The sequence below is a fragment of the Typopeltis vanoorti genome, chromosome 10 (genome assembly GCF_054136105.1).
Source record: "Typopeltis vanoorti isolate ZY-2024b chromosome 10, IOZ_Tvanoo_1.0, whole genome shotgun sequence".
Lineage (NCBI taxonomy): Eukaryota > Metazoa > Arthropoda > Arachnida > Uropygi > Thelyphonidae > Typopeltis > Typopeltis vanoorti.
In genome coordinates, this window is record NC_143558.1 from 121,043,199 (window position 1) to 121,069,873 (window position 26,675).

The 26,675-nt window shown below is 35.6% G+C and overlaps 1 protein-coding gene across 5 annotated transcripts in view; it reads right to left on the reverse strand.

The window, feature by feature from the left end:
• Positions 1-2,616: 2,616 nt before the first annotated feature.
• Vps16B (Vacuolar protein sorting 16B) overlaps positions 2,617-26,675 on the reverse strand; it is a 289,159-nt gene continuing 265,100 nt past the window's right edge. For all 5 annotated transcript variants that reach the window (XM_090399626.1, XM_090399624.1, XM_090399627.1 and 2 more), the window contains 2 exons: positions 15,589-15,693; positions 2,617-2,827 (listed from right to left, as the gene is read on the reverse strand). In XM_090399626.1, coding sequence (XP_090255752.1) covers positions 2,807-2,827; positions 15,589-15,693 — 126 coding nt within the window. In that variant the 3' untranslated portion in view covers positions 2,617-2,806. The remainder of the gene's footprint in view (positions 2,828-15,588; positions 15,694-26,675) is intronic.

Below are 26,675 nucleotides of genomic sequence, written 5' to 3' on the forward strand. Positions count from 1 at the left end.
CTTGTTTGTTTATTCTAACATTAACATATCTTCGAAGTTCAAAGTCCGAAATAAGATTGCTTGGAATATTGTCTACCTTGATTAGTGCTTCCTGTGAATTTAAACATTAAGTACAGCTGATAGATATGTGGAGACTGATTAAATAAGAAGTTTAGTTTTATTAACTTGAGTTAAGAAAGCTTGTGATTTTGAAACTGTGAATTGCATGTGAAAGTTTAGAACATTGAATTGGCATGAGTGACTTAGCAAGATGTATTAAGTTGATTGTATTGTTTCATTTTAAAGCAGAATTCTTGTATTTGTTATATATATCATATATTAAATGTTTTATTGTGTTTGCCTGAATTCCCTTTTATTGCACCGTTCATAAATATTCGAATCTTGCAGGAACCCCAAGTGGAATAGTAAATAATTCGGCCTAAATAAATGAGGAGACTGCTAACTTAATTAAGAATTGATCCTATTATTTTATATAGACTAATCTAAAAATAGAGTGGCGCAGTATAATTATAAATTTCTCTACTTTTGGATCAGTGATCAATTTGCAATTAGTTCTTATATTGATAAGAGTGACTTGAACCAAGATGGCGGATTTAGAACATAACATGAAAATAGAACGTCACGACAGTACAACATCGGGCAACTTGTAGCAAAGGTTGACCAAGCTAACATTGCTATCTCAGTATCTCCCATACCTTACCCCCAGTTCTGAAGATATTTTCAGGTGCAAACTTTGTTTGCTCACACTTGGATAAAGGATAAAACTAAATTTATTATAGTCTAACCCAGTGAAAAATAAACTTTCAACATCTTTCTCTAAATCCAGAGTAATTTAATAAAAAGGTGGCACACCTTTTGGCAACTCTTATAGGTAAAGATGACCTCGCCATTGCTTCTTCCTCCCACTGAAGAGACCTTAATAAAGGTCGAAACTAGTCTGGGTAGTGGCCCTTCCCTTAATGCATAACATTATACATATCTGCAAGGAGATGTGTTTTGCATTATGGGAGATAGAGATAGGAGTGATGTTAGCTTGGTCCACCTTTTGCTATGAGTTGCCTGGTATTGTACTACCTTACCCAAGTCCTGAAGATATTTTCAGGTGCAAACCTTGTTTGCTCACACTTGGATAAAGAATTAAACTAAATTTATTATATTTAATGTCATTATTCTGCAAGGTACATATTGGAAATATAAAGATGGCCGACTGAGTTGAAGTTAACAGGTTTACTGCAAAAATGGACAAAATAGCTCCAAGCTCAAGAGTTCACTTCAGTGTTAAAAAACACACTGACAAGGAAGTTACTATCTCTTGTTATAAGGCCTTGATATATTCAGCAGCCCTGCATCTGAATAACTGTGCATGGATTTGGTTAAAATTCAGTGATGAGTGACCAAAATGGAGATTTGTGTAGAGTACTTCCCATGATAGGACTGAAGGTGTGTTGGGTTACAAAGTTTAGCTGAGAAGCAGAAAATAGGGGATACATGATAGAAACATAATTAACCAAAGGGACTTTATAAAGTAGATGCTAGAGATATCCATATGCAACTAAGGGGAAAGAACAAGGAGTCTTACCCTGGAAGCTGTAAGTGTTGTTAGCAAGCAAAGAATTAGTCCCTATGCTCTTGTCTAGTGGCAAATGAGTGGAATGACTTTCCAGAAATGATTTACTTAGTTGGTTAGATGTATGAGAAATGTGTGAATAACAGTGTGAGCCCAATGAGTTAGTGGACTCATTGAAGATGTGTGTTTAAGCAAGAAGATCCTCTTGGTAATTAAAAATGGCAGAATCCATACTAGATCATTTATTTATAGAAGCTGAGTGTTCACGAATTTCTGTGTTACTAAAGAAAGAATTTGAAGTGAGAACTAGAAATACTCTCAGGTCTCCTAGATTTGTGTTTCTTAGTGTTGCCATTTTCTTTAAGTTGATTATAAAGTTGCTATATTTTCACTGCACATGAATTATGCTGACTTTTGTTGCACTGTCATTATCCTGACACTTACTCAATAGGATTGTGAAAGGGTATGCATGCGCATAACTCTTTCAATAGGTGAATATCTCAAGTTAAGTAACTATCCTTTTTAAAGAGCCTCCTGTGGAAATCCTATATTCTGTTGAACATATTGAGTTCAGCTTTCTGGATGTTGGAATTATGTCAAGGAGGCCAATATACTGTCTTAATTGCATGCACATGCATCAAAGTTTATAGAAGAAGCCTTGATGTTCAGCACCAGAACACAAAACATAACTACTGTTTAAATTAAGTAATAAGTAATTATTTTGTTGTAATGGATCAAATTGTCATACATGTAAAGATAAGTTTACAGCAGTTATATTCAGAACATAGTTCCGGCAGTGGAGCACTAATGCTGTTATTTTCAATTAAATGAGTAAAAATTTTTATTTTATTATTTTTTTTTTTTGCAAATTCAAATGACACTCCCTTGATCATCAGCTTCAGTTACTTCCAAAAACTATTGATCTGTAATTTTTGATTTTTACAAAAATCAAAATTGGTTTGGTGATAGTTTACATAAAATGTATAGTGTGGATAATTAAGTCCAAAATTAACTAAATGAGTGATAATAGAATTGATAAATCTGATATCTAAAAAGGTCTGAAAAACATTTATTATATTCAAACTATCAAATGAAGTAACTGTTGCTTATCACAAATTATTGTCAACAGTAATTTCAAAATATTGATAAACTATTATTCTAACACAACAAAAAATATTCCCTTAAGTACATTTGTACATGTAACATGATTCATACTGTACATCTTGATAAGTCAGCATATCAATTTCTCCATTTCACTGTCTGGAAAAAAAAAACTAAAATTTACCTAAATAAAAAGCATATAAGCACATTTTTCTCTTTATAAACCAAATGTATTAACATATTTCAAGGTATTCTAATAAAGGTTTCAAAAGCTTCTACTTCCCTTTTCTCCCATATCATGCCAAGAAGCTGATAATAGCAATTAGAATGCCAAATTAAAATTTTAATTGAATTGAATTTCTCAATATATATATAATGTAGTATTTCTAGGAACCAGTCAATCATGATTACCACATTATCTGATTGCAGGAAATATTTTTATAATTTCCTGGGGGCAGGGGGAAATTTCCATTTATACTGCAACAAATGCTTGTCTACTGTTCTGTCTTTGTCAATTAAACAGTCAGCAGCATAGGCTGTAAGCATTATAAGCAACACTGAAAAAATATATATATATATATTCTAGGGAAATGTTAGAGGCTGATGTGGTGCTGCATGTAATCTGGGTATTATTGAAGTTGTAATGTGTAGAAAGTTAAGAGATTCTATAATGTAAAAATTATACATATTACTTAAATTACTACTCTAAACATATCTGGTGAAACAGAAATATGAAGAAACTTACTGCTTCTAATGAACTTATGCTTATAGTTAATAGGCAGATGTTCTTAATTGTAAACTTTTTGAGAAACTCTTAAGTATACATCGAAATGAAAGAAGCTGTCACATGGTTATTACAAACACTGTAGTATGTGCAGCAGTAGTACACTCAAGATTTAATCTTGGGGGAAGGGCCCAAGTTGAGTAGACGATGTGAGAATACACACTGCATCGCATACGACCTATGACTGAGCATCTGCAATGATCGCTAATTCATAAGTAGTATAGAAATAGAAGACGCAGCATAAATAAATAAAAAATTTAATTAGAAAAAGATTTTTGGAAGTTTTTTTTTTTTCTTTTTCTTTGGGATAGGACCCCCCCCCCCCCCAAGATTAATACATTTATTCCAGCATCGCTGGAATAAATGTATTAGTCTTAAGGGAGATTATGTTGAAAAATAATTTATGATTATAAATTCGTTTTTTCATTGTTAGGCCAAGAACTTTTCAGACTACCCATGTGTTTGGAATTGTCGATTACACAGATTCAAAATAATCTCCTTAAAACTCCAGACAACGTTTACAGGAGTTTGAAGGCATGGTGGACGTCTTGAACATGAACCTCCTTTAGTGTCTGTGTCACACTGTTTTGGATGTCCTCAATGTTGCCAAAGTGCTCTTCTTCTTTCAAGGCACATTTCATCTTTAGGAAGAAGAAATAATCTGCAGGAGCCAAATCTGACAAACAGGAAGGATGTTTGATCACAGAGATATACTTCAAAGCCAGAAACTGCTTCACCTGTAGTGCATGGAAATGTTGTCGTGCAATAGAAATCAACTGTTGTTGTGAAATCATTCTCATATTGCATGTGGATATACAGACATTGCATTCCTCAAAAATATTATTTGACTGTTCAGGAACAAATTCATGGTGGATAATTAATCAATATAAAACAACTATTATCTCAACACGTGATTTTGATCACAACTCTTCAAACAAAAAATCTAGTCTTCGCACCTCTACTAACCACACCTTCACTCAACTTCCAGGGATGACCTCTTGTTTTGGCCCCTCTAGCTAAGTGTTGAAACATTTCCCTTGCATCTATTCTATAAAACCCTTTAAGCAACTTAAATGTCTTTATCATGTCCCTTTTTCTCCTATCAACCAACTTCTGCAATCCACACACCCTCAATCTATCCTCAGAGGGAACATTGCACAGGCTACACACCTCTGAATCCTCTCCACTTCTTCCTCATCCCCAAGAAAGCCACGGGAACCAGAGTTGAGCATAGTAATCCAGATGTGGCATATCAAGGCCTTTATAAAGAAGAATAATAACTTATCTCTAAATGTTAATGTGTTTTGTTGGCAAAATCATTATGCAGCCATTTCCTTTTATCTTACTCAACTGTTACTCTATTATAAAAAGTTAGTAAATTACTGAGGCATGACTGACCCTTCACAAAGTATCATATTTTTATCTACCCATTCTTGACCAATTTTTGTAGTACTTTTACCACCATGCCTGAGATACTGATTGGTCTATAATTTGCTACTGCAGTCTTAGAACCTCCCTTATGCAATAAGGGAATAATTTTGCTCTTTCTACTTCCTTAGAACTGGACTAGAGCTGAAACTTAAAGAGCCTAGTTAAAGGCATTGCCAGTTCCCTTGTACATTCTTATAAAACCCTAGCAGATATCCCATCTAATCCCACAGCTGTATTTACATTTGAGATTCTGCAATATCCTAAGAACCTCCAATTTATCCACCTCTGTTCCTACATTAGTGTCTGTCACATACATTGAAGCAGTACCCTCACTAGGATGATATACCCTTGCAAAGTGGTCACTCAGTAACTCAGCTATTTTTAATCTACTTCTGTCTCCTTGTGACCATCATCACTTATTAAGGTTAATCTTCCATAGTCATTTTACTTGCCACATAATGAAAGAGATCTTTGGGATTTTCTTTGGCCTGATGTGTCTCATAATATGATTTTTGCCTTCATTGCCATGCTGGTCACCTTTCTCTTTATATATCCTCCACAGCATTTTTCTTCTTCTGCAGTTCATGCTTAATAATGCTACTCATCCATCTAACTGCTCTATTGTATACCTCTAGATGATCCATAACTATATCCCATGCACTACTACCATCCTTATCCTGCAGTGTTTTATGCCATGGAACAGATTTAAGCTTCTTCCTAAGTTTGTCATAATCACTTGCCTTGTAGTTCCACACATTTTACAATCTCCCAAGTCAAGACCACATGGTCACCTTCACTAATCGGACAATGTGGTCATCTTGATTATGGACAGCTCTTTGAATCCTATAACCAGAATATGATTTTATTAGAATACAATGTCCATCATGATTAACACATTACCTAAAAAAAAAAAAAACCAAAATTAATGAAGATGGTGAATAGAAAATGTTAAGGGTAATTCATAAGACTGCCTCTGTACTATAAGTTTACAATCATTTGTGGGTGGGAGCCACATAGAAAATGCATTTTTTCCCCTTTATCTTTGTTCCCACTTTTTTTTTTTTTTTTTTTTAAATCTGGTCTGTAAACCCTGCTCAAAACATGACCAAACATGAATCTTTTTCAAGCCATTTTGGGCCTCCAATAAGCAGGGTGCCACTCTTGCACTGGGCAATGAAATTCATCTCTTACCTAAAGAAATAAATCAACTAGGAATACAAGTAAGTATATATTATTTGATATAACGTTTGATTTTTTTTTTTTTTAAATAAAATATTAACATATAAAAAAAAGAAACAAAAACCTGTGGCGTAAGCATTGCAGATAGATATTACAAATGAACACTGGATTATTGATGAGAGTTCATAAGAAATTTACAATTTGTAAACTATGAATCGTGACAATACTAGTACCAACATGATGGATGACAAGGAGTTTTTTAGGACCTGTGAATCTTCAACTTGTCATTTCATCATTCTCTGGAGATGATAATGATGATATACACTCATATTTCAGGTTTGTTGAAGAGTTAAGAAAAATAGGCAGATGGTCAGACTTCCAGTTACTGATTCTCCTAAGAAACAAACTGGTCGACAAAGCAAAGAACTCTTTGAATTCTTCCTCTATACTTAGAGACACTTTGGAATATACAAAGTTTAAAGATATTTTGATATTCCAAGGTGAGGAACGTAAGCCCAAATCTTTGGAAGTTACAGAAATGCACACAAGGAAACAAAGAGAGTGTAATAGACTTTTATAATAGACTACTAACTCTTGCAAATAGTCTGAGTGTTTCTGGAGAAGAAAAGCCGTATCTTGATTGGACAGTTTTCCATCAGTTTCGCTTGGGGTTGAAAGACGAATTAAAAGAAACTGCATACTAAAAGAAAATAAGGAACTTGGAGGAGTGTTACCATGTGGTCAGGGAAAGAGAGGAGAGGCTTGGATATTCACCCTGCCTCAAACCCCAGACACGTGCATACCATAGAGCAGTTTGGTGATTCCACCTGTAATGTTAAAAGTAAGAAAAATCTTGATATACTGAAAGAAAAATCCTCAAGAAAAAGGGTAATGACCTAGAGAATATGACTCAGGTTAAGGTAATAAATGAAGGTAAAGTGACCTTACCGAAGTTAAGAGATTCCTCAGACATAATCAGTAAGATTGCTCATTGGGCAGAAGATAGATAGGCTACAACAGCCAATGGAGTGACTAGATGCCATTATTAAGGAAACTAGATGAGCTCAAAATGATAACTTCCCAAAATAATTCATGTCAGAATGGGGAGAAAATAGTGAAGGGAGAAGCAGAAGAAAGCCCCCCCCCCCAATGTTACAATTGTAACAAAGTAGGGCATTTAGCTAGTAACTGCTTTAAGAAGAGAAAGTCTCCCCTCTAGAGGAGCAAGGTATGAGTTGAATGTTATGCTCGCTAATAAAGATTCAGTATACAAGCCAAAAAAGGAAAGGACAATATCAGGGAGAAGTTGCTGAAGGTCGTTCAAGGCTTAGTAAAAGGGATATCTTGTAATGTCCTACTAGATCCCAAGTCTTTGTGATAATGGGGGTCATTCTTCAAAAGAATAAGTACCTATATCACGTCATAAAGCTGAGAAAACCAGTCAGACTAACGGGCATCTTTGAGACAGAAATATATGTTCCGAAAAAGGTAAAAGTTGATATTAAGCTGCCTGAGTTTCATTTGAACCTCTCAAGAGTTACTAATTCTTCCTAAAACCTCTCGAAAATCTAATCCCATAATAATTTGAATGAAAGTTGCAACTTCTCCTGTAATTTCCATGATAAGAAAATCTCCTTAATGGGAATTGAATATGCACCTAATGATGGCAGTCATTTGAAGTCTCAAGCAGTAAGAATTTATAAAAGAACCAAGCTAGTAGATAAGTTCAGAGGTAAGATAAGTGAGCAAGGAAAAAGGAATAGAAATGTGTGCCGACTTGACACACATAACTCTTCCAATAATCCTTTACTGGGTGAAAATCTCAAAAGCAAAATCAATGCTAATACTTATGTAATTTCCAGTGTTGCTCTAGCAAATAATCAAGGGAAAGAGAAAGACCCTGTAAGGGAAGACAGTAACATGGAGAAAATAGGAAGAATCAAATACAAACCTTCTCACCATCAAAACTGGGAAAATCAAGGGAAAGAGAAAGACCCTGTAAGGGAAGACAGTAACATGGAGAAAATAGGAAGAATCAAATACAAACCTTCTCACCATCAAAACTGGGAAAATCAAGGGAAAGAGAAAGACCCTGTAAGGGAAGACAGTAACATGGAGAAAATAGGAAGAATCAAATACAAACCTTCTCACCATCAAAACTGGGAAAAGATCTGTGTTGTAGAGGCCCAGAAAATGGATCTAGTGTGGAGGAGTGTTTGACACAATTAAGAAAGGCAATCAAATTCCTGATAACCATTTATTCCTCAAAACACTTCACATAGATGAAGATGGACTCCTCTTGTCCAGGCAGGAAGTCTTAAGAAAATGAAAAGAAAAGGTTTTGGTTCCGAAGGTAATGATACCATGGATTATTCATTAGTTCCATGATTCAGACAGACATAAGCAGTTTGGTAGAACATGGCAACAAATTAATGAAAAGTACATTTGGAAAGGAATGATGTCGCTAAATATGTGTCTTCTTGTTGTCCCAAGAAAGAGGGATGATGGGTTGATTAATATTGAGAGAAAAGGGCACAAATTATACAAATCAAGGAGTGTGGTAAACAAAAGTCTTAGAAATAAAGAGTAAAGTCAGGCAAACCTCTAAGGTAGGGAAAAAAAAAGGAAAGGAAACAAAATGATTCATGATCTCCAGAGAGCGAAGAAAATAAACTGCAAAAAGGGAAAAAACTCTCTCTTTTTTTTTTTTTTTTTTTTTTTTTTTGAGGAAAAGGGGTCTTTTGTGAAATCTCTTGCATAATTAAATTTTGTTTGATTTTACAGGGTTTCTGAATATTTTAAATTTGGAAAATATATTGTAATAAAATGAGTAAATAATTCTGCTGTAAAAGTGCATAAAATATCAATGTAAGTTGACCTGTATGTAAAACGATAGGGGACCCAGATTATTGCGATGACGAAGCAACAACAGGTCGCAAGGTCATGCGATGTTAGAAAAGGCAGCAAGAACAATGTCATCAAGCTGGCAGCTAATCCTGAGAACCACTTCGTAAAGAACAAAGGACTGAGACAAACCTGGGGGGGGGGGGGGCTCTCTCTCTCTCTGGCTGGCTCTCGCTCATCTCTAGACTATTTTGATTTTAGTCTCCAGATAGTAAGTTCCCAGTGCTGCCCGGTCCCGAGGACATGCTTCCGACACGCGTTTAGGAGAGGTCATAATTCCCGACGATGGTTCCGAGAAAGCAAGGACACGCTACAAGAGCATAGGTACCTGCAGACTTCATGGTGACTATGGCAATTCCAACAAAACCTTTCCCGGAAACTGTATCAGGACCACCAGTCGTTGATGCAGCTACAATCACCCAGGAACTAAAGGTTGTGCTAACTGATTGAACTGTCTATCCAAGGGTTTACGTATGTAAGAACCGTTTTTGTTAATGTCAAGGGCTTACGAATCGATATTGTATGTGTGCCTATATGGAATTGTATGTGACTAAGGCAGTAATTAAGTCAGTGTCTTTACAGGAAGTTTAAATATTAACTTGTTAGTTTAAAGAATGAATATGTGCTTAGTTGTGATATAGAGAACTATTAATTGTTTAAGTCAAGTTAGTTGGTATTGCAAACTGAAGTAACTAAGCAATGAGTGTATTGAGAGTTTGAATGTAAATATTGCCTTCCTAGTAAGTGAAAGGGCTTAGAGAAAGGAATTACTTCTTCTATTTTGTATATGTATTGTACTTTTTTTTGCTTAAAATAAAATGTTTTTGTTTTGTAACTACCTTGCCTGTTCTCTAGCTAATGCACTATCTTCGAAAAAATAGCAACCTGCATGCATATTAAATTTTGGTTAGCCATGACTTGCATTTAGGTAAAACTTCCTGTTTTCCTCACCTTAATTCTCAAAGTATAAAAATAAATTTTTTCTGATCGATTTGTGCAAGAATTGAACTGCATATATTAAATAGGCTGACAACTTTAGGTCTGTTTAATGGTGGTGGTGGGGAACAGAAATTAGACTTGGTAGGATTAACTGGTAAGTGGGTTAATGTCTTATCTGTGTAGAGTTGATAGAAGTTAAGGTGCAGTTGATGACTATGACAAAACTAACAAATAAATTATATGTATATTTACAAGGGCACAGAAAACATTACATTATAGTCATATATTTTACATCAGGACTTTGGCATGAGGTTGAAGAAATGTGCACTGCAGAGTTTGTAGATAGGAGGAAGAGAGGTGATATGATAGACATTGAAGTTACTGAGAGGATTTTATCAGATTAATCCAGAGGGGATTATAAAAAGAGTAGAAGGTGAGAGGGGAAGAACAAGAGGTCAATCCTGGAAGTTATGTACAAGTGTGGTGACGAGGGGTGTGAAGAGTAGATTTTTTACATGGAAAATTGTCAGTGAATGGAACACTTTACCGGAATGTATTGTTAATGCAAGGAGTGTTAAAGATTAAGATTCTATATGATAAATATGTTGTCAGTTGAATGAACCTCCCACGATAAGTCTGACTCCATGGAGGGTGTAATAATAATTAACAAAGGACAATATTTTCCAGTTAAATGGATCTGAAAAAAAAAAAAAAAAAAAAAAAGAGTACAGAATTAATAGGTGGTCAGAAGTCAGATACATCAAAAGTGAGAACACTGCTGAGGTGGCAATACATATAGTTGTGGTATATGTATTTTCACTTCAGAATAAAATGTCAAGCATGGAGATTTGGGCATTGCTGAAAATTTTTTTTTTTTTTTGGTGAAGAACTGGCATTTGAATAAGATTATATGATTAGATCAATATTTAAAGAAGTAAAGTTACATTATCTAAAGTTTAAATAGTGTGTGTAACAGAAAATTTATCAAGTGAGAATGAGGAATACAGCCAGTAAACTGGACAGGATGTGCAGAAAGGAAGACAGCAGTGAAAAAACAGAGCAAGACACTCTGGCATCACAGTCAAAAATTCATCTTTTCCAAATTAATTTGTCAAATATGGTCACATCAGATATTTAAAATCTTTTAATGCACTACTAACTTCATCAACCCACATGACACCTGTCTGCTAACTTTCTGTAGACCCATAAACAAACTGTCTCATTTTGAAATTTGTCCATCACGTTATTTGAAATTTCTGCTATTCAACACTGCACTTTTCTTCTTTTTTTCCTGATCATTACTGCCCAAGTAGAATGAATGCCTTACTATTTAGCAGTATCTCACCTGCTTTCATAATGTGATGCTTCTCTAATGCTTTACTTTTCATGTTGATGGTACCTATCTTTGGCTCTGCTGAGTGAGTTTGTTCCAATGGACTTTTCACTGATTACACTGGTTCCCTGATGAAAATGTTTAGTCTTGCTTAACAGGGCAATGCCCCAACTATTCATTTTGTTAGTGATTTAAGGCAATATGAAATATGATTTGGTTAAGTCTTGAGTTGCCATATATAAAATCCAGATAGATACCTAAAATATATGTATCAAATATATGTCAAGGTCTTAGAGAAAATAGTCAAGAGGAAAATACAAGATTGGATAAAAGAAAATGGGATACTGTATCGGGGACAGCATGGTTTTGTGAAGGGTAGGTCATGCCTCAGTAACTTGCTCACGTATTATAACACAGTGACGGCTGAACTGGATAAGGGTAATGGGTTTACGGTGATTCTACTGGACCTTGCCAAGGCCTTTGACAGGATTCCACATGGAATTCTAATCAGTAAATTGCAGCATATGGGAATGGACATAGGGTTGGTGAGATGGATAGGAGGGTGGTTGACGGAGAGATATCAGAGAGTGGCTTACTCGGGAGTAGAGTCCACAAGACGGCCTGTGACTAGTGGTGTGCCACAAGGATCTGTTCTTGGACCACTGCTGTTTAATTTGTTCATAAATGATATAGGAAATGATCTGAGAGGAACAGTTCATTTGTTTGCGGATTATGCGAAGTTGGGTAGGGCAATAGTGAATGCAGATGACGTCAAAATTTTGCAGGATGATTTGGATAGATTGGAGGTCTGGGCTAAGGAGAATGGATGTCAATTTAATGTGACAAAATGTAAGGTTATGCATTTTGGGGTGAAAAGATTGGCGGCAGTTTACTGCATTGGTGGAACCCTGCTCCAGGAAATTGATGAGGCACGAGATTTAGGAGTGTTGGTAGATAAGGAATTGAAATTTAGAGGACACATTGCAAAAGTGACCAAAACAGCTCATCAAATCACTTGGTTGCTGAAGAATATGTTGACAAGCAGAGACAAGCAGGTTATTGTTCCTCTCTATCGAGCCTTGATAAGACCCCATCTAGACTACTGTGCTCAGATTTGGTCACCTAGGTTTCTTCTTGATGGGGAGGAGGTGGAGAGGATCCAGAGGCGAGTGACCAAGATGATAGCAGGTCTGTGGAATGAACCGTATGAGAACAGGTTGAGGATTTGTGGGTTGCAAAAATTGGTTGATAGGCGGAGGAGGGGAGATATGATTGAGACATTCAAATTACTGAAGGGTTTCTATAAAATTAATTCAGAAGATATTTTTGAGAACAGGGCTGGTTGTGGGAGGACTAGGGGACATCCATGGAAACTGGGCAAAAGTGTGGTTAGTAAAGGTGTTAGAGCTGGGTTCTTTACTTTTAGAGTAGTGAATGAGTGGAATGCGCTCCCTGAGTCTGTGGTGGATGCTGTGACGGTGAATGAGTTTAAGGCGAGGTATGATAGATACTGTATGAATGTCAAATAGTTGTGATGAATATGATTTGGGGCCTCCCTCGATGAGTCTAATGACTCCCTGGAGTTGCCCATAATAATAGTAATATGGGAACATATCCCAAGATGTGGATTGGACAGAGTCAGAAGTCCTGGGTAGTTGGTTCTCTACAGGTAAGGATTGTATTGTTACAGTCCTTAACAAGTTACATGGAGGTCTTTTTCCACTTATCTGGCTTTCACCTTTACATGACCCCAACACAAAAGTTTGATAAATTCTTTACAACTGCACAATCTGTGGACAAAGAAAGGAAAATGGTAAGCCATCTCTGGTATGGATGATTAGATATTGATTATAACCTGTAGAGATTTAGTGGAGAAAACACATCTAGAAATAATTAACTAAATTTATTTAGCTGATTATTATCCCAATATTTGCCTTGTCACCTTGGGCAGCTTCATTCATGTTTGTGCAGGCAACCAACAAGAAGGCAAACACTGTGTGTGAAAACAGGATCCTACAGTCCTAACTCTTACTCTCTGTGGATGTGGTGATGGAATCTTGTTGATCTCCCAGATTTTAGACCCCACATTCTACTGCCTCATTTTACCTAAAATTTAGGAGACCATCATAATGTGAGATCTTCAGTAAGATTCCAACAACATTTCCATAGAGGGTGTCTGCCTTCTTGTAGGTGTGTGCTTGCATATATGTACATAGTATATTTCTTTGTGCCCATGAAGATGGTTTTGTGACCAAGGTGAAATATTAGCAATAATCTAACTAAATACATTTGGTTAACTTTACACATGTTTGTCTCCATTTTTTCTTATATTTAAAGAACAATGTTAAGATTGGAATTTAAATCCTACATACCAATCTAATCAGTGCCTTATAAAAAATCTAGAGCAACTGCTTGATCTTTCTCTAATAAACACCAAATAATCCAAAAGTGTGTGTGTGTGGTGGTGGTGGTGGGGGGGACTGTTGGACATCACCAGTAGAAGTATACTGGCAATTCCCAACAGTACAGAAATTGAGCATTAATGAATTTATTATCTTATCCTTTTCAGGATAGATACCAGTGGAATAAGACTACAAAACAGCAGTTATCTAATTCTTAATAGAGAAATGTCACTTAGATGTTTTTTTTTTATACAGAGTGATCAAGATTCTTCTGAAACTGTTCTGGTGCAAAATCAATGCCTTCATTAAATATAATGTGTACAGATCATTAGTGCAGAAGTTTTTTCTGCTGCAGAGATTTTATTAATGTTGCAACAGCACTATGATATTTAAGTAAGTTTGGATTAATTGGTATTATGGTTGAATGAATTAAGGCTGAGGCTAATGTACAATATCTGAATGCAGGTGTTCAGAAATCCTGAGATTTACATGGGGCAAATCTTATCACCTCTGTATAAGACAGGCTGGCCAATCCTCCAGACTGTGCTTAAGGAGGTGTGCCATCTGCAGATAAGATAGATAAAAATTTCTGTGAAAGAAATTGGAGATTTCAATGAAAAGTTATGGTTGGACTAATTTCTCCACTTTTATATATACTTTAAAATGATGCCATGACAGTAATTACAAACGTGGTCTGAAAGTTCTCGGCCTAACAATGAAAAAACGAATTTATAATTATTTTTATTTTTCAACATAACCTCCCTTAAGACTAATATATTTATTCCAGCAATGCTCCAGCACAATTATCCCATCCCTGTAGCGATTCTCAGTAAGATCAGCAAAATACCCCTCTACAGCTGCAATCACCTCTTGATTCAAAGAAAAACTCTGACCAGCGAGGAAGAGTTTTAGTTTTGGGAAAAGATAGAAGTCAGAGGGAGCCAAATCTATCTAGGGAATAAGGTGGATGTTCCAACAATTCATAGTGTAGATCCCATTGCCAAAACACCTTTGTGGGCAGGTGCATTGTCCTGATGAAAGATGATTTTTTTTTCTTCTGCAAACTGGGAATTTTCTCATCTAGTCTGGTTAAAAGATTGGAATAATATTCCCCGGTTATTGTTTTACCCTTTTCAAGATAATTAATAAATAAAACTCCTTTAGCATCCCAAACACCGATGCCATGACCTTTCCTGATGGAACCAATGTTGTCTTCTTTGACACTGAACAACCAGCTTCTGTCCACTGTTTTGACTGCAGTTTGGATTCTGGTGTGTAATGGTAAATTCAAGTCTAATCCCTAGTAATAAATTGATGCACAAAATCAGTTTTATTCTTGTTAAAACGCTCCAAGCACTGTTCAGAGATTTTTATGCAAGTGCATTTTTTATCTGCTGTGAGCAAGCGCAGCATCCATCTTGTGCAATTCTTAATGCAAAATATATCCTACGCGTTCTTCTGAAATGCCTATAGTCTTGGCAATTTCACACACTTTGCCTCCCAGTCATCCAATATCATATCATGCACTTGATCAATGATTTCTGGTTTTGTTCCACTTTTTGGACGTTCTTCACGCGGATCACTTTCAAGGCCTTTACGGCCACGTTTAAACTCAGCAGCCCATTTCTTAATTGTCAAAAATGAAAGAGAAGAGTATCCATAAACTTTTCTGAACTTAGAATGAATTTCTTTTGGTGTTAAACCTTCTTTTACAAAGAATTTTATAACTGCACGATACTCAATTTTATCCATTTCAAGGGATGCAGACAACATGTTTGCTTCGGACAGCTGTATAAAACAAACTACTTAATAGAATGACTTGCAATTGAGTACATGCTTATGAAAGATGTACCAACTTAGAAAAAAAAATCTTGCCGATAGTGTTGCCATCTATGGTCGAGGCTGAGAACTTTTCAGACCACCCCTCATAAAATTATATTGTACTTACTGATGCCTGTAGAGCCTCCTGTATATAAATATACTCATGAGTATGTGGCAACAGTCTTTTCCTATATGCTTCTAATCCTTGCCGATCTTTCATAGCGACAAGAGCCTAGAGGATGAAAAAAAAATGTTCAAGCCTTCTTAGATATGCAAAAACAATCCAAAATAAAAAATCACCTGCTTGAATAGTCTGTGCATCAAGATCTTAATGGCAATTAGAAATCTCAAATCAAATATTTTGAAAATTATTCATGCCAGTAATTTGTGTGTTGCAAAAGGACATAATATGTAATTACCATGCCATGCAGAATTGGATTATAAACTGATACACAGTTTTCAAAAGTATTTTGTGCAATGCTGGGATTGAACTTTTTTATATTTGCAGCCTACAGTAAAAAAAAAAAAAAGTAGCATTAGGTAAACTAAGGGTGAATTAATCTGGGAACAAGAGCTTGTTCTCTAGCTAGAGCTAGAGAATAAGCAAAGTACTGTAGCTGACTTCCAGATTTCTCTTAACCTGCCTACACTACCTTCTAGGCCAAAAATATTCTATGGGTTTGGTTTTTTTAAAAAAAGAAACAAAAAAAACTGCAGGCTTCACATAAGGTGAAGCCACCTAAAAACAATGCACTTACCATCAGTAATCATGAATTAATATTGAAATAAAAAATATATTTTAATCTTGGGCATCCACCTTGAAGGGCATCAAGTCTCATTCTATTAAAGGAAGAATGAGAAATTGCACCCTTTGACTAAAAAAAGATTAGAATTCAATTCTCTCGTGATGAGGAAGAATCTTGAAATGGGCTTTTTCAACTGAAGGTGAGTTAACAACTTGTACAGAGGGAGCAGGGTTTCCCTCTGCATAGAGGCATTGCCAAAGAACACAAGCAATTAGCAGATAGTGGTGAATGGTGTAGCATATAAATGGCTTATGTTGTGTGGAGTATCTTCCTGCAGTAAGTCCTTGAAAGTGATACATAATAACAATGCTGCACAAGTGTGCTGAATGTTGGCCTTTGGATGATCCTTTCTGATGTCTTGAACACTTCACAAGAAAAATAATTTAATGGAATACGATGTCGACACATTAAAAAATTTGAAATGTTTAAAAAGAACTCTGTTTCCAAACCTCAATGCGGTAATAAACCTGTCATCCCTTACCCTGAAGCAATCGGCGCATGGTCACAACTTCACCGTAGCACCGAAAAAGATCCCATCTGAAGAAATAATGATTCAGGTAGAACATGGTATCTGCAACCTTCCCAGCCACATTGCCAAGATTATCAGACTGGATGTAGCCAGTGTTCTTACCCAAGCCAAACCACCAAAAAGCAACCTGTCAAAAGAAGAATTCAAAGCTCTGCAAGAAATGAAAAACAACAGTAAAATAATATTACTAAAGCAGATAAGGGAAATGCCACTGTAGTTCTAAACTAAACTGACTACACGGGTAAGCTATTTACTCTTTGATCAGTCTACCTACCTACCTCCCTATAAACTATGATCCCACAAGCTCCCAAATCAGAATGCTCCATCCTTAAGGTTGCCTCTTGGCCTGTGGATGTGACTAACGAACTAAAACCTTTTAACTGCAGATCCTTCCCCTACCCCTCAATATATGGACTACCAAATCCATAAGCAGAATGTACCTTTATGTCCCATTGTAGGTGGCACTGATTTCCCCATATAAATTAGCCAAACATTTAGCCAAAGTGCTCACGCATGAAAAAAAAAAAAACTCGGCCCACTTTAAAGCCAGTACAGAAAACCTCTCACTCCAACACACTGACATAATGGTTAGTTCTGATGTCTTCTCCTTATTGATCAATATCCTACTCAAAGATACCTTAGACTTCATCCAAGGCAAATTTCCTCCCGATATCTCAGTCCTATTTCAGTTCACCATGAACTCAGGCTATTTCGTTTTGCAAGAAAATTCTACAAACAGAGAAGAGCGATGGGTTCTCCACCCCTGGCCAACTTCTTTATGGAGACCTTTGAAGAAAAAGACTTAAATTAATGTAGATTCTCGTAGATAGGCTTATACGTTGGTTATGCATTTCTAAATAACTTAGGGAATTGAAACAACGTAGATCCGAATATAAATTAAATAATACTTTAATAGATATTTCGGCAATGTCTCATTGCCATTTTCTAAAGGAACTTACAAAAGGCAGGAGCACAACAGGCTCTAACAATATAGTAACTGGAAATGAAGATATAAAGCTATCTTTCTCCTAGAAGTCCTGATGGTGCCCTCTGGCGGACTAAGTAGGCATTCTTGGCTGTTAGGCTGAAGGTCTGCTGATGTATGCCTCCCAAATTTGGGGTAGTCGCATACAACCAAATTTGTTGAGGTTTGGAGAGTTTCTTAGGGCAGAGGCTGATTCCATAAATAATCTTTCGAATTTATATTTGCTCCGGTGTATTATTTTTGCTTTCTTCCACCGTATTCTGTGGCGAGTATCCAGAGCATGGTCTGCAAGACCAGAATGGCTATATTTGTAAAACCGGATGTAGTCCTTGTGTTCAGAAATTCTGATATTCGCTGTCCTGCCTGTTTGGCCAAAGTACGACAGTTTACAACTGCAAGGGACCTGGTATACACCAGGTAGGTCTAGGGGAAGTGGTTGGTCTTTGGTAGAGCGGATAAGGGATGCCAATTTTCTGTAAGGCCTATAACAGGAGGTGAGGTCATGTTTTTTTAGAATTTTGGTAATTTTTTCTGAGGTGCCTCGGATGTAGGGAACGATGATGGATTTAGAGTAATCTTTTTTGTGGACCTCACCTCCTGTTACAGGCCTTACAGAAAATTGGCATCCCTTAACGGCCAAGAATGCCTACTTAGCCCGCCAGAGGGCACCATCAGGACTTCTAGGAGAAAGATAGCTTCATATCTTCATTTCCAGTTACTATATTGTTAGAGCCTGTTGTGCTCCTGCCTTTTGTAAGTTCCTTTAGAAAATGGCAATGAGACATTGCCGAAATATCGGAAATATCTATTAAAGTATTATTTAATTTATATTCGGATCTACGTTGTTTCAATTCCCTAAGTTATTTAGAAATAAACTTAATGTAGAGCAGCATTTCAAGACTAATCACTCCTCGTTTGACCACAACCATCCTGTTAATTCTGAACTGAAAAAGAAAAAAGTATGTGAAAAGTCAAAACTTACATCTCAATAGTTAGTTTTTATTAGCCCAATAGTAAAGCATAAAAATGCTACCATTGCTTCTTATAAAATTATTTACTTAATAGCAAAAAATAAAAAACCATATCAGGATGACAATTTGATAAAGGAAAAAAAAAAAAAGGTATTTCTAAGGAGTCAATTCTTTATTCGAGGGCTTTAAAAACAAACAAGAAATCATGACAGCAATATCACACTTGTAGCTTTCAAATAAAACAATCCCAAGGCGAATGAGCTCAATTTCCCTTACATGCAAGCCCAACTGAAAAATGATTTAGGAAAATGTGAATACTTATCCCTGCAATTTGAGTCAAAGAAGGTATCAGATACAGCGGAATTGGCTGTTTTAGTAAGAATGATATTTGAGGACTTTTTAGGGAGGAGTGGTTAAAATTGTTGCCATGAACAGTTAAACAACAGGAATGGAAATTTACTATACATTTGGCCATGATGTCTATAGACATCAAGCTAAATCTGGATACGATTCTGTAACACCATTTGTATAACATGGATAAGAAGTGCAATTTGGTCTCACCATTTCATCTACTTGGCCAGTAGGGAGGTTAAACAATACATCAAAACAATAGATTTCCCTCTAAGCAAGTTGGCAGCGATTACAATGATGGAGCCCCAGCAATGATGGGTACTTTCAAAGGATTTATTGCTCTTTGCAGGAAGGATAAATCATTTCTGATCTTTACGTCATATCATTCATCAAGAAGCATTGTGCAATAAAGTTATCTCCTTCGGTCACATCATGAAAACAGTTCTAAAAATAATAAACTCAATTAGAACCTCTCCTCTACAGCTACCTCTTTAAGTCTCTTTCATTGAGAATACTGACGATGTAACTAAAAAAAATCTTATTCTTCATTCCGAAGTTTGCTGGCTAAGAAGTTTCAAGATTTAAGAGTTCAATTGAAGAGATAAAGAATTTCTCAGTTCCAAAGGACAGAACTATGAGCAGTTAAGTGATCCTTTTTGATTAATGGATTTGGGTTTCCTTACAGATATCATAGAAAAATTAAATTCTCTAAACTTTGAACTCCAAGGAAAGGATAAATACATTGCGATGATAAGTTATCAGATCATTCAGAGAGAAGCTGACTTTGTAGATAATATCATTTGGAGCAAAAATCTCTCAATCATTTCCCAAATCTGAAGAAAATGATTGACAACAGAGAGTTTGTCCTGGAATTGTTTGTTAAATCGCTTAAAGTGCTTCAGGAAGAATTTGATAAGAGGTTTCAGCAGTTCAACACTATTGAACCAATCATATTGTTTTTTATCTTTAAACCCTTTTACAGCTTAAGTGTGATCGAAATTGTTGAACTCATTACAAACTTTAACAATGCAACAACAGAAGTAGAACTGGAAATTTTAGATCTCAGGTATTATATTATATAAAAAGGTTGAAAACTTTTGGAGGTTGAGGTTGGCGGATAGAGAAAGATTTCCTGTTTTAAAAAGTTGTGCATACAAGATAACATCTTTTTTAGATCAACATACTTGTGTGAGTCATTTTTTTTCCCACCATGAACATTATATAATCTAAATACAGATTGCGACTAGAGGATGAACATCTCCACGATTGTATGCAAGCTGCAACATCATCTTATATTTCTAACTACAAAGGACTTGCCAATGATATGCAACTCCAAAAATCCAATTAAAATCCATTTTTCTTCACAATTTATTTAATTTGTTTAAAATATTTTTGTTCTTTTTCAATAAAAAAAAAATTACAATGGTCCTTTTATTTATGCACAACATGAATTTATCTTGATTGTTTGATTGCTTTAAGAAAGATGGCAGGGTAAGGGATGAGTGTCCCCCAGCACTGTTTCCTCATCTTAAAAGTGCTCTGAAGCTCAAAAAGGTGGTAATCCTTGCCCTAGACCTGTCTGGAGTATACCAGGTCCCTTGCAGTTGCAAACTCGCCTACTACGGCCAAACAGGCAGGTATGTCAATATCAGGATATCCGAGCACAAGGACTATCTGATTTCACCAATACAGCTACTCAGGACTTGCTGACCATGCATTGGGCACTCACAACAGAATATGCTGGAAGAAGGCCACTTTATTATACCGCAGCAAGTAAAAGCATGAAAGATTATTCCTGGAATCAGCCTCAGCAATGAAAAACTTCCCAAACCTCAGCAAATTTGGATGTATGAGACTGCCCCAAATTTGGGAAGCTTGCATTCTATGAACATCAGCCCAAAGGCCAAGACAACTCAATTTATCCTGCTAGGGGACACCTTTACGACTGTAGGACTGACTTCAGCCTCATTTGATTAGTGTTAGTGCCTGTGTGCACATATCATTGTTTTTTGATTACTGAAGATTGCAATGTAACATTGCTGCAATATTGGAAGATATTGATTAAAGTTTTTAATTAATATTCTAGTATACATTGTCATTTCCTGAATAATTAAAAAGCTATGTAAACCAACATATGTATAAGTTTATCTACAAAAATTAGCTCTTCATGATCACTCCTGCACTCAAACTCATCTATCCTGGGGGGGGGGGAGCTATTTCCTCAATCATTCCTCCCAGAAGTTTTCAGTACATGTTTGATTGCTTCCCCTTAATATCTCTAACTTCCCTGGTTTACACTTCCAAACTCTCATAGAACAATACATTCTCCAAGTATCCAAAACCATTCGAGTGCACTCCATCAGGCATATACGGGTCCTTTCATCCATCAAATTCACTCCACACATCTATAAACTGCACCCCATTCCTCCTACACAATCTTCTCATTGGTAATCATGTCCCGTCTCAATTTTGTCCTATCATACCAAGGCAGTAGACTCATAATTTTTACTTCTTCCAAGTACTCTTTCATATCCTCTCTCATTGCATATTTCTCACCTCTCAAATAATTTGTGCTGCCAAAACAAGTAACTCGTTCACTTCTTACTTCTGCAAACTTACAAATTCGCTAATGTCCTTTATCTTCACACCTGGGAAACATGCTTTAGTCACTTTCACTTCCTCATTAAGTATACCTCTTATCATTGAATTCTCATAATACTTTTTTTTTCCTCCCAGTTTCTCATACTTATATGCTTTTCCCATTCACTCTTCCTGTCTCCCTTCTGCTGTACCATATACTAATCGCTTCTGCAATCACTGTGGAAAGAAATCATGATTCTCCCATTCTGTTTAAGTGAACACACACTACCTTTTAGATTAGCTGTGCTCATACATTTTTGAATGCATGAGCACAGCTAATCTAATCTAAAATCTAATCATCAGCAAGATCTTTTAATAATATTCTGCTTTATTTTTAAGTGAACTTCTTAATTCACAAGTTAACATTGCCTTGAACACTATCTTATATATTACTTGTGGTGTTTTGGCTAATTTCTCTCTTGCTTCCCATCACAGTGTACCACCTTTGCTTATGATATAGTATATTTTCATTCTTCATTTAAAATTCAGCTTAAATAGTGAATTATTTTACTTCTATTTAACAGAGAATACAGTTTTAAATGTTCCTGTTCCTATTTTTTTTACCAAATTTAGTTAGTCCTGAAGACTCGTTCTTCTTTGAGTGCCATCTCCTATCGGAGGGTGGCGACCATAGTCTTTCAGTTGAAAGTTTATTTTTCACTTGGATAGAGTATAATAAAATTAGTTTAATCCTTTATCCAAGTGTGAGCAAACAAAGTTTGCACCTGAAAGTATCTTCAGGACTGGGTAAGTATATGTTGTACCACCTGAAAGTATCTTCAGGTGGTACAACACCAGGGGAACTTGTTGCAAAGGTGGAGCAAGGTACCAACACTCCTACCTCAGTATCTCCTATAATGCAAAACACATCTCCTTGCGGATATGTCTAATGTTATGCATTAAGGGAAGGGCCACTACCCAGACTAGTTTCGACCTTTATTTAGGTCTAATATAGGAGATACTGAGATAGGAGTGTTGGTATCTTGCTCCACCTTTGCAACGAGTTGCCCTGGTGTTGTACCACCTTACCCCAGTCCTGAAGATACTTTCAGGCGCAAACTTTGTTTGCTCACACTTGGATAAAAGGATTAAACTAATTTTATTATACTCTAACCAAGTGAAAAATAAACTTTCAACATCTTTCTCTAAATCCAGAGTAATTTATTTAATTAATTAAAAAGGGTGGCACACCATTTGGCAACTCCTATAGGTAGAGATGACCTGCTAATGCTTCTGCCTGGTATCTCTCCTTGGGCCTGGCTCCCACTGAAGAGACCTCAATAAATGTCGAAACTAGTCTGGGTAGTGGCCCTTCCCTTAATGCATAACATTAGACATATCCGCAAGGAGATGTGTTTTGCATTATAGGAGATACCGAGATAGGAGTGTTGGTAGCTTGCTCCACCTTTGCAACGAGTTGCCCTGGTGTTGTACCACCTTACCTCAGTCCTGAAGATACTTTCAGACACAAACTTTGTTTGCTCACACTTGGATAAAGGATTAAACTAATTTTATCATTGTCTTTCAGAGCTCATGTCAGTCTACTGTCTGCTAGTCAAGATCTTTATCTTCCTTGTGTTCTTCTTCCATTTATCTTCCCTTTTATAATCAATTGAAATATCTTATATTTTTCATTATGAAGTAATGAAGACTTGTAGTGAATTTATTTAAAGGTATCACATTATTTAAATTAATTACAAAATTTAATATGAGATCAATGCTGTTTTCTTTCATAATGCAATTCATATAGATTAGTGGTTCTTAACCTTTTTTTTTTGTCTGGCACCCCCTGCTCAATTTTACACTAGGTTAATGACTCAATAAGATAATTATAATATATTATTAGGCAAACCTAAATTACCATCAATATATTTGAACTTATAGTTAATTAAAAATTAATGACTTTGATACAAATTAATTTTTACTCAAAAAAGACGTAAACTTCCTATTTAATAAGCCAATCATTAATGGCTATCCTGAGCCTGATGAGGTCTTGCTAATTTTTCAATATCGACAAACGAAGTCTCAAGTCTCCTCTTTCACTTATTTGTAACCAATTTCGCTGCTTAGCTAACAATCGCAACACGACATTGAATGCTTTCTCTACCAAGTATGAAGGAAAAACAATGAGCAGTAATTTTATTTCTTGCCAAAGTTGAGAATACTTGCACTGCATGTTTGGCCATAATCTTTCATACCCATGCTGTTGAAATTGTACTAGAGTTTCAAAATAATTTTTTAAGTCAATAAATTCTTCACACAAATTTGGATGAATAGAAGTTCATCCAAATTTATTCATCAGAAAGAAATGGATTTATGATCCAATTGGATATTTTAAGCTCATGAAAGTCTTTGAATCTGATCACCAAGTCTTCTTTAGTGTCAGAAAATGGGAACAATAACAATCCATATCTCATATTAAATCATCTGATTTGTAGACTTGAACTGCAGAAAATCTCGTCTTGCAATACTCTGCTTATAGAATGTTAATTTGCTGATAAAAGAATTTATAATTCCCTTTGCTTTAATAAGATTCATGTTGCTTCCCTGCAATTTGATGATGTTAATATCATTTAATTTGGTGAAAATATCAGAAAGATATTTTCTTTCTGATAAAGACAGAGTGTTGTATAGTAGGTGTCCTCCTGCGATGAGTCTTCGGACTCCTTGGAGGTGTCAAGAATAATAACAATAATAATACGATATCAAACTTTTCCTTTTTTAGAACATTAGACATGTTCTCATCATGTGAATTAAGAAATTCCAAAACAGTATCGTAGAGATCATTAAAATGTTGCAGACAGTTTCCATTTGAGAGCCATCTAACTTCAGTATGAAGCAAAAGATGATCAAATTCTACATTTTTATTGCAAAGTTCCTGAAAAATATGGGTATTCAATGACTGGGCTTTTATTTTATTCACTGCTTTAATAACATCATTCAAAGTCTTATGTAGTCTCCTGCTAAGATGTTTTGCAACTAAGTGCTGACTATGACGAATGCAGTGAATAGTAAAGATATTTGGAACTGCCTCTTTTAAATGTGCTATAAATCCACAGTGATGACCAATCACAGCTGGTGCTCCTTCAGTTGCACATGCAACAATATTTGCGAGAAGAATGTTTTTAGCATTAGTCTTTAACAACCTTAAAAATTGCAGAACGTTTTGTGTCAATTTTCAGTTGTTTAGCAAATAGAAACTCAATAATTTCTTTGTTAGTATTTATATAATGCACGTAAGCCATTAACAAAGCTTCATTGTCATGTAAAGTTGTCTCATCGAGTTGTAAAGAAAATTCTATGGTTTTTAAATCATAAAGTTTTTTTTCAAAGTCCTTTGCCATTTCGTCAATTCTTGTTGATACTGAGCTATTGCTGAGAGGAATTGATGATGTCATATTACTTTTACCTGGGCAAATCATCTTATCTAAAACTTCATAGTTGGTAAGACGAGTTTCACCACATTCTATTGGTGAAACTCATCTTACCACATTCTATTGGTGAAACTCATCTTATATTGGCAATTAATTTTGAAAATTTGTAAGCAAGTCCCTTCTCTTGTTGGTTACTTTGTATTGCGACCAACCCTTTAGTTGGTCCAGAACAATTTTTAAATTTAGTCTTTAATTTGTGAAAGTACTCCATCCTTTTTTTGCTTTATTTGGATGCTTTATTCTTAAATGCTCAATCATTCTTTGAAGGCTTCATTCCTTCATTTGAGAAAGTTTTTTCACATATTAAGCACATTGGTAACTGCTCATTATTTATAGACAGAATAACTCCATCTTTTAAATATCCACTTGAATTGACAATACTTTCTTTTTTCACTCATTTTAATGGGCTGCAGTGCTACACAACATCAATGAAGTGCGCCATACAATACCACGGGCTAGATGTAAACTGCAATTGAGGGTTGTCAGATAGGTGTTAGAAAAAAATAGCAGATTAAGCTCATAAAAGTAGGGGGTTCTGCTAAAAATAGCCCAAATTAATTATTTTCAATGTAGAAAAATTCAGACCAAAAAGTAGCCCAATTACTAAACTTTCAATATAAAAATTTAAGTAAAAAAGTAGCAAATAAATTTGAGCAGTATTGTCAGACATACAATATAAATAGGAATGCTACATTAAATATGGAATTTTTTGCTTTTATTATATTAGTAGTATTATAATGCTTACCATCCCCTTCAGCATTTACATCACCCCCCCCCAGGGAGCGCTATGGCCCAGGTTAAGAACCATTGATATAGATAATGAATAACAGAAGTCACTTTAACCTCCCGGTAGCTGAGGTGGATGAAATAGTGAAATCAAATTGCACTTCTTATCCATGTTATTCAACAAATGTTACAGAATTGTATTCAGATTTAGCTGGATGTCTATAGATGTTGGGGGTTAATCTGATTCACACCAAACCATATTCCTGCTGACTCACAACTGAAATATTGGTATACTGCCTTATTATACAGAGGTTCATATGAAATACAATTAGCATGTCCACATAATTTTGATTCCTGAGAAAACTGGAAGGTAACAGATCAATTTTAAGATGGTATATGAATTCGGCATATCAAAATTAATCAGACTTATCTGCTTTCAACTTCAGAGGGGGGGGGGGAGGGGAGTTTAAGCTTACTGCTCAGTGTTTTCAAACTTTTAAGTAGCAGGCCAGAAGAGTTGCCTGGTTAGCACTACATTATAGCATCTATGATGATTTTCTCTGAGAGTAATCCATTCAATACATAATAATAATAATAAAAAAAAATGGTCTTTCTTATCCATCAGATGATGGGTTGAGTACATTATGAATGAGAAATCTTTCTATCTGGCTCTATCTCTGGCCATTTGTCATCTCTCTGAAGCTTGATAATTGTGACCTTTTCTTCAAAGACTGAAACCAAGGTCTTTTTTGTTTGCCTCATGATTATCTTC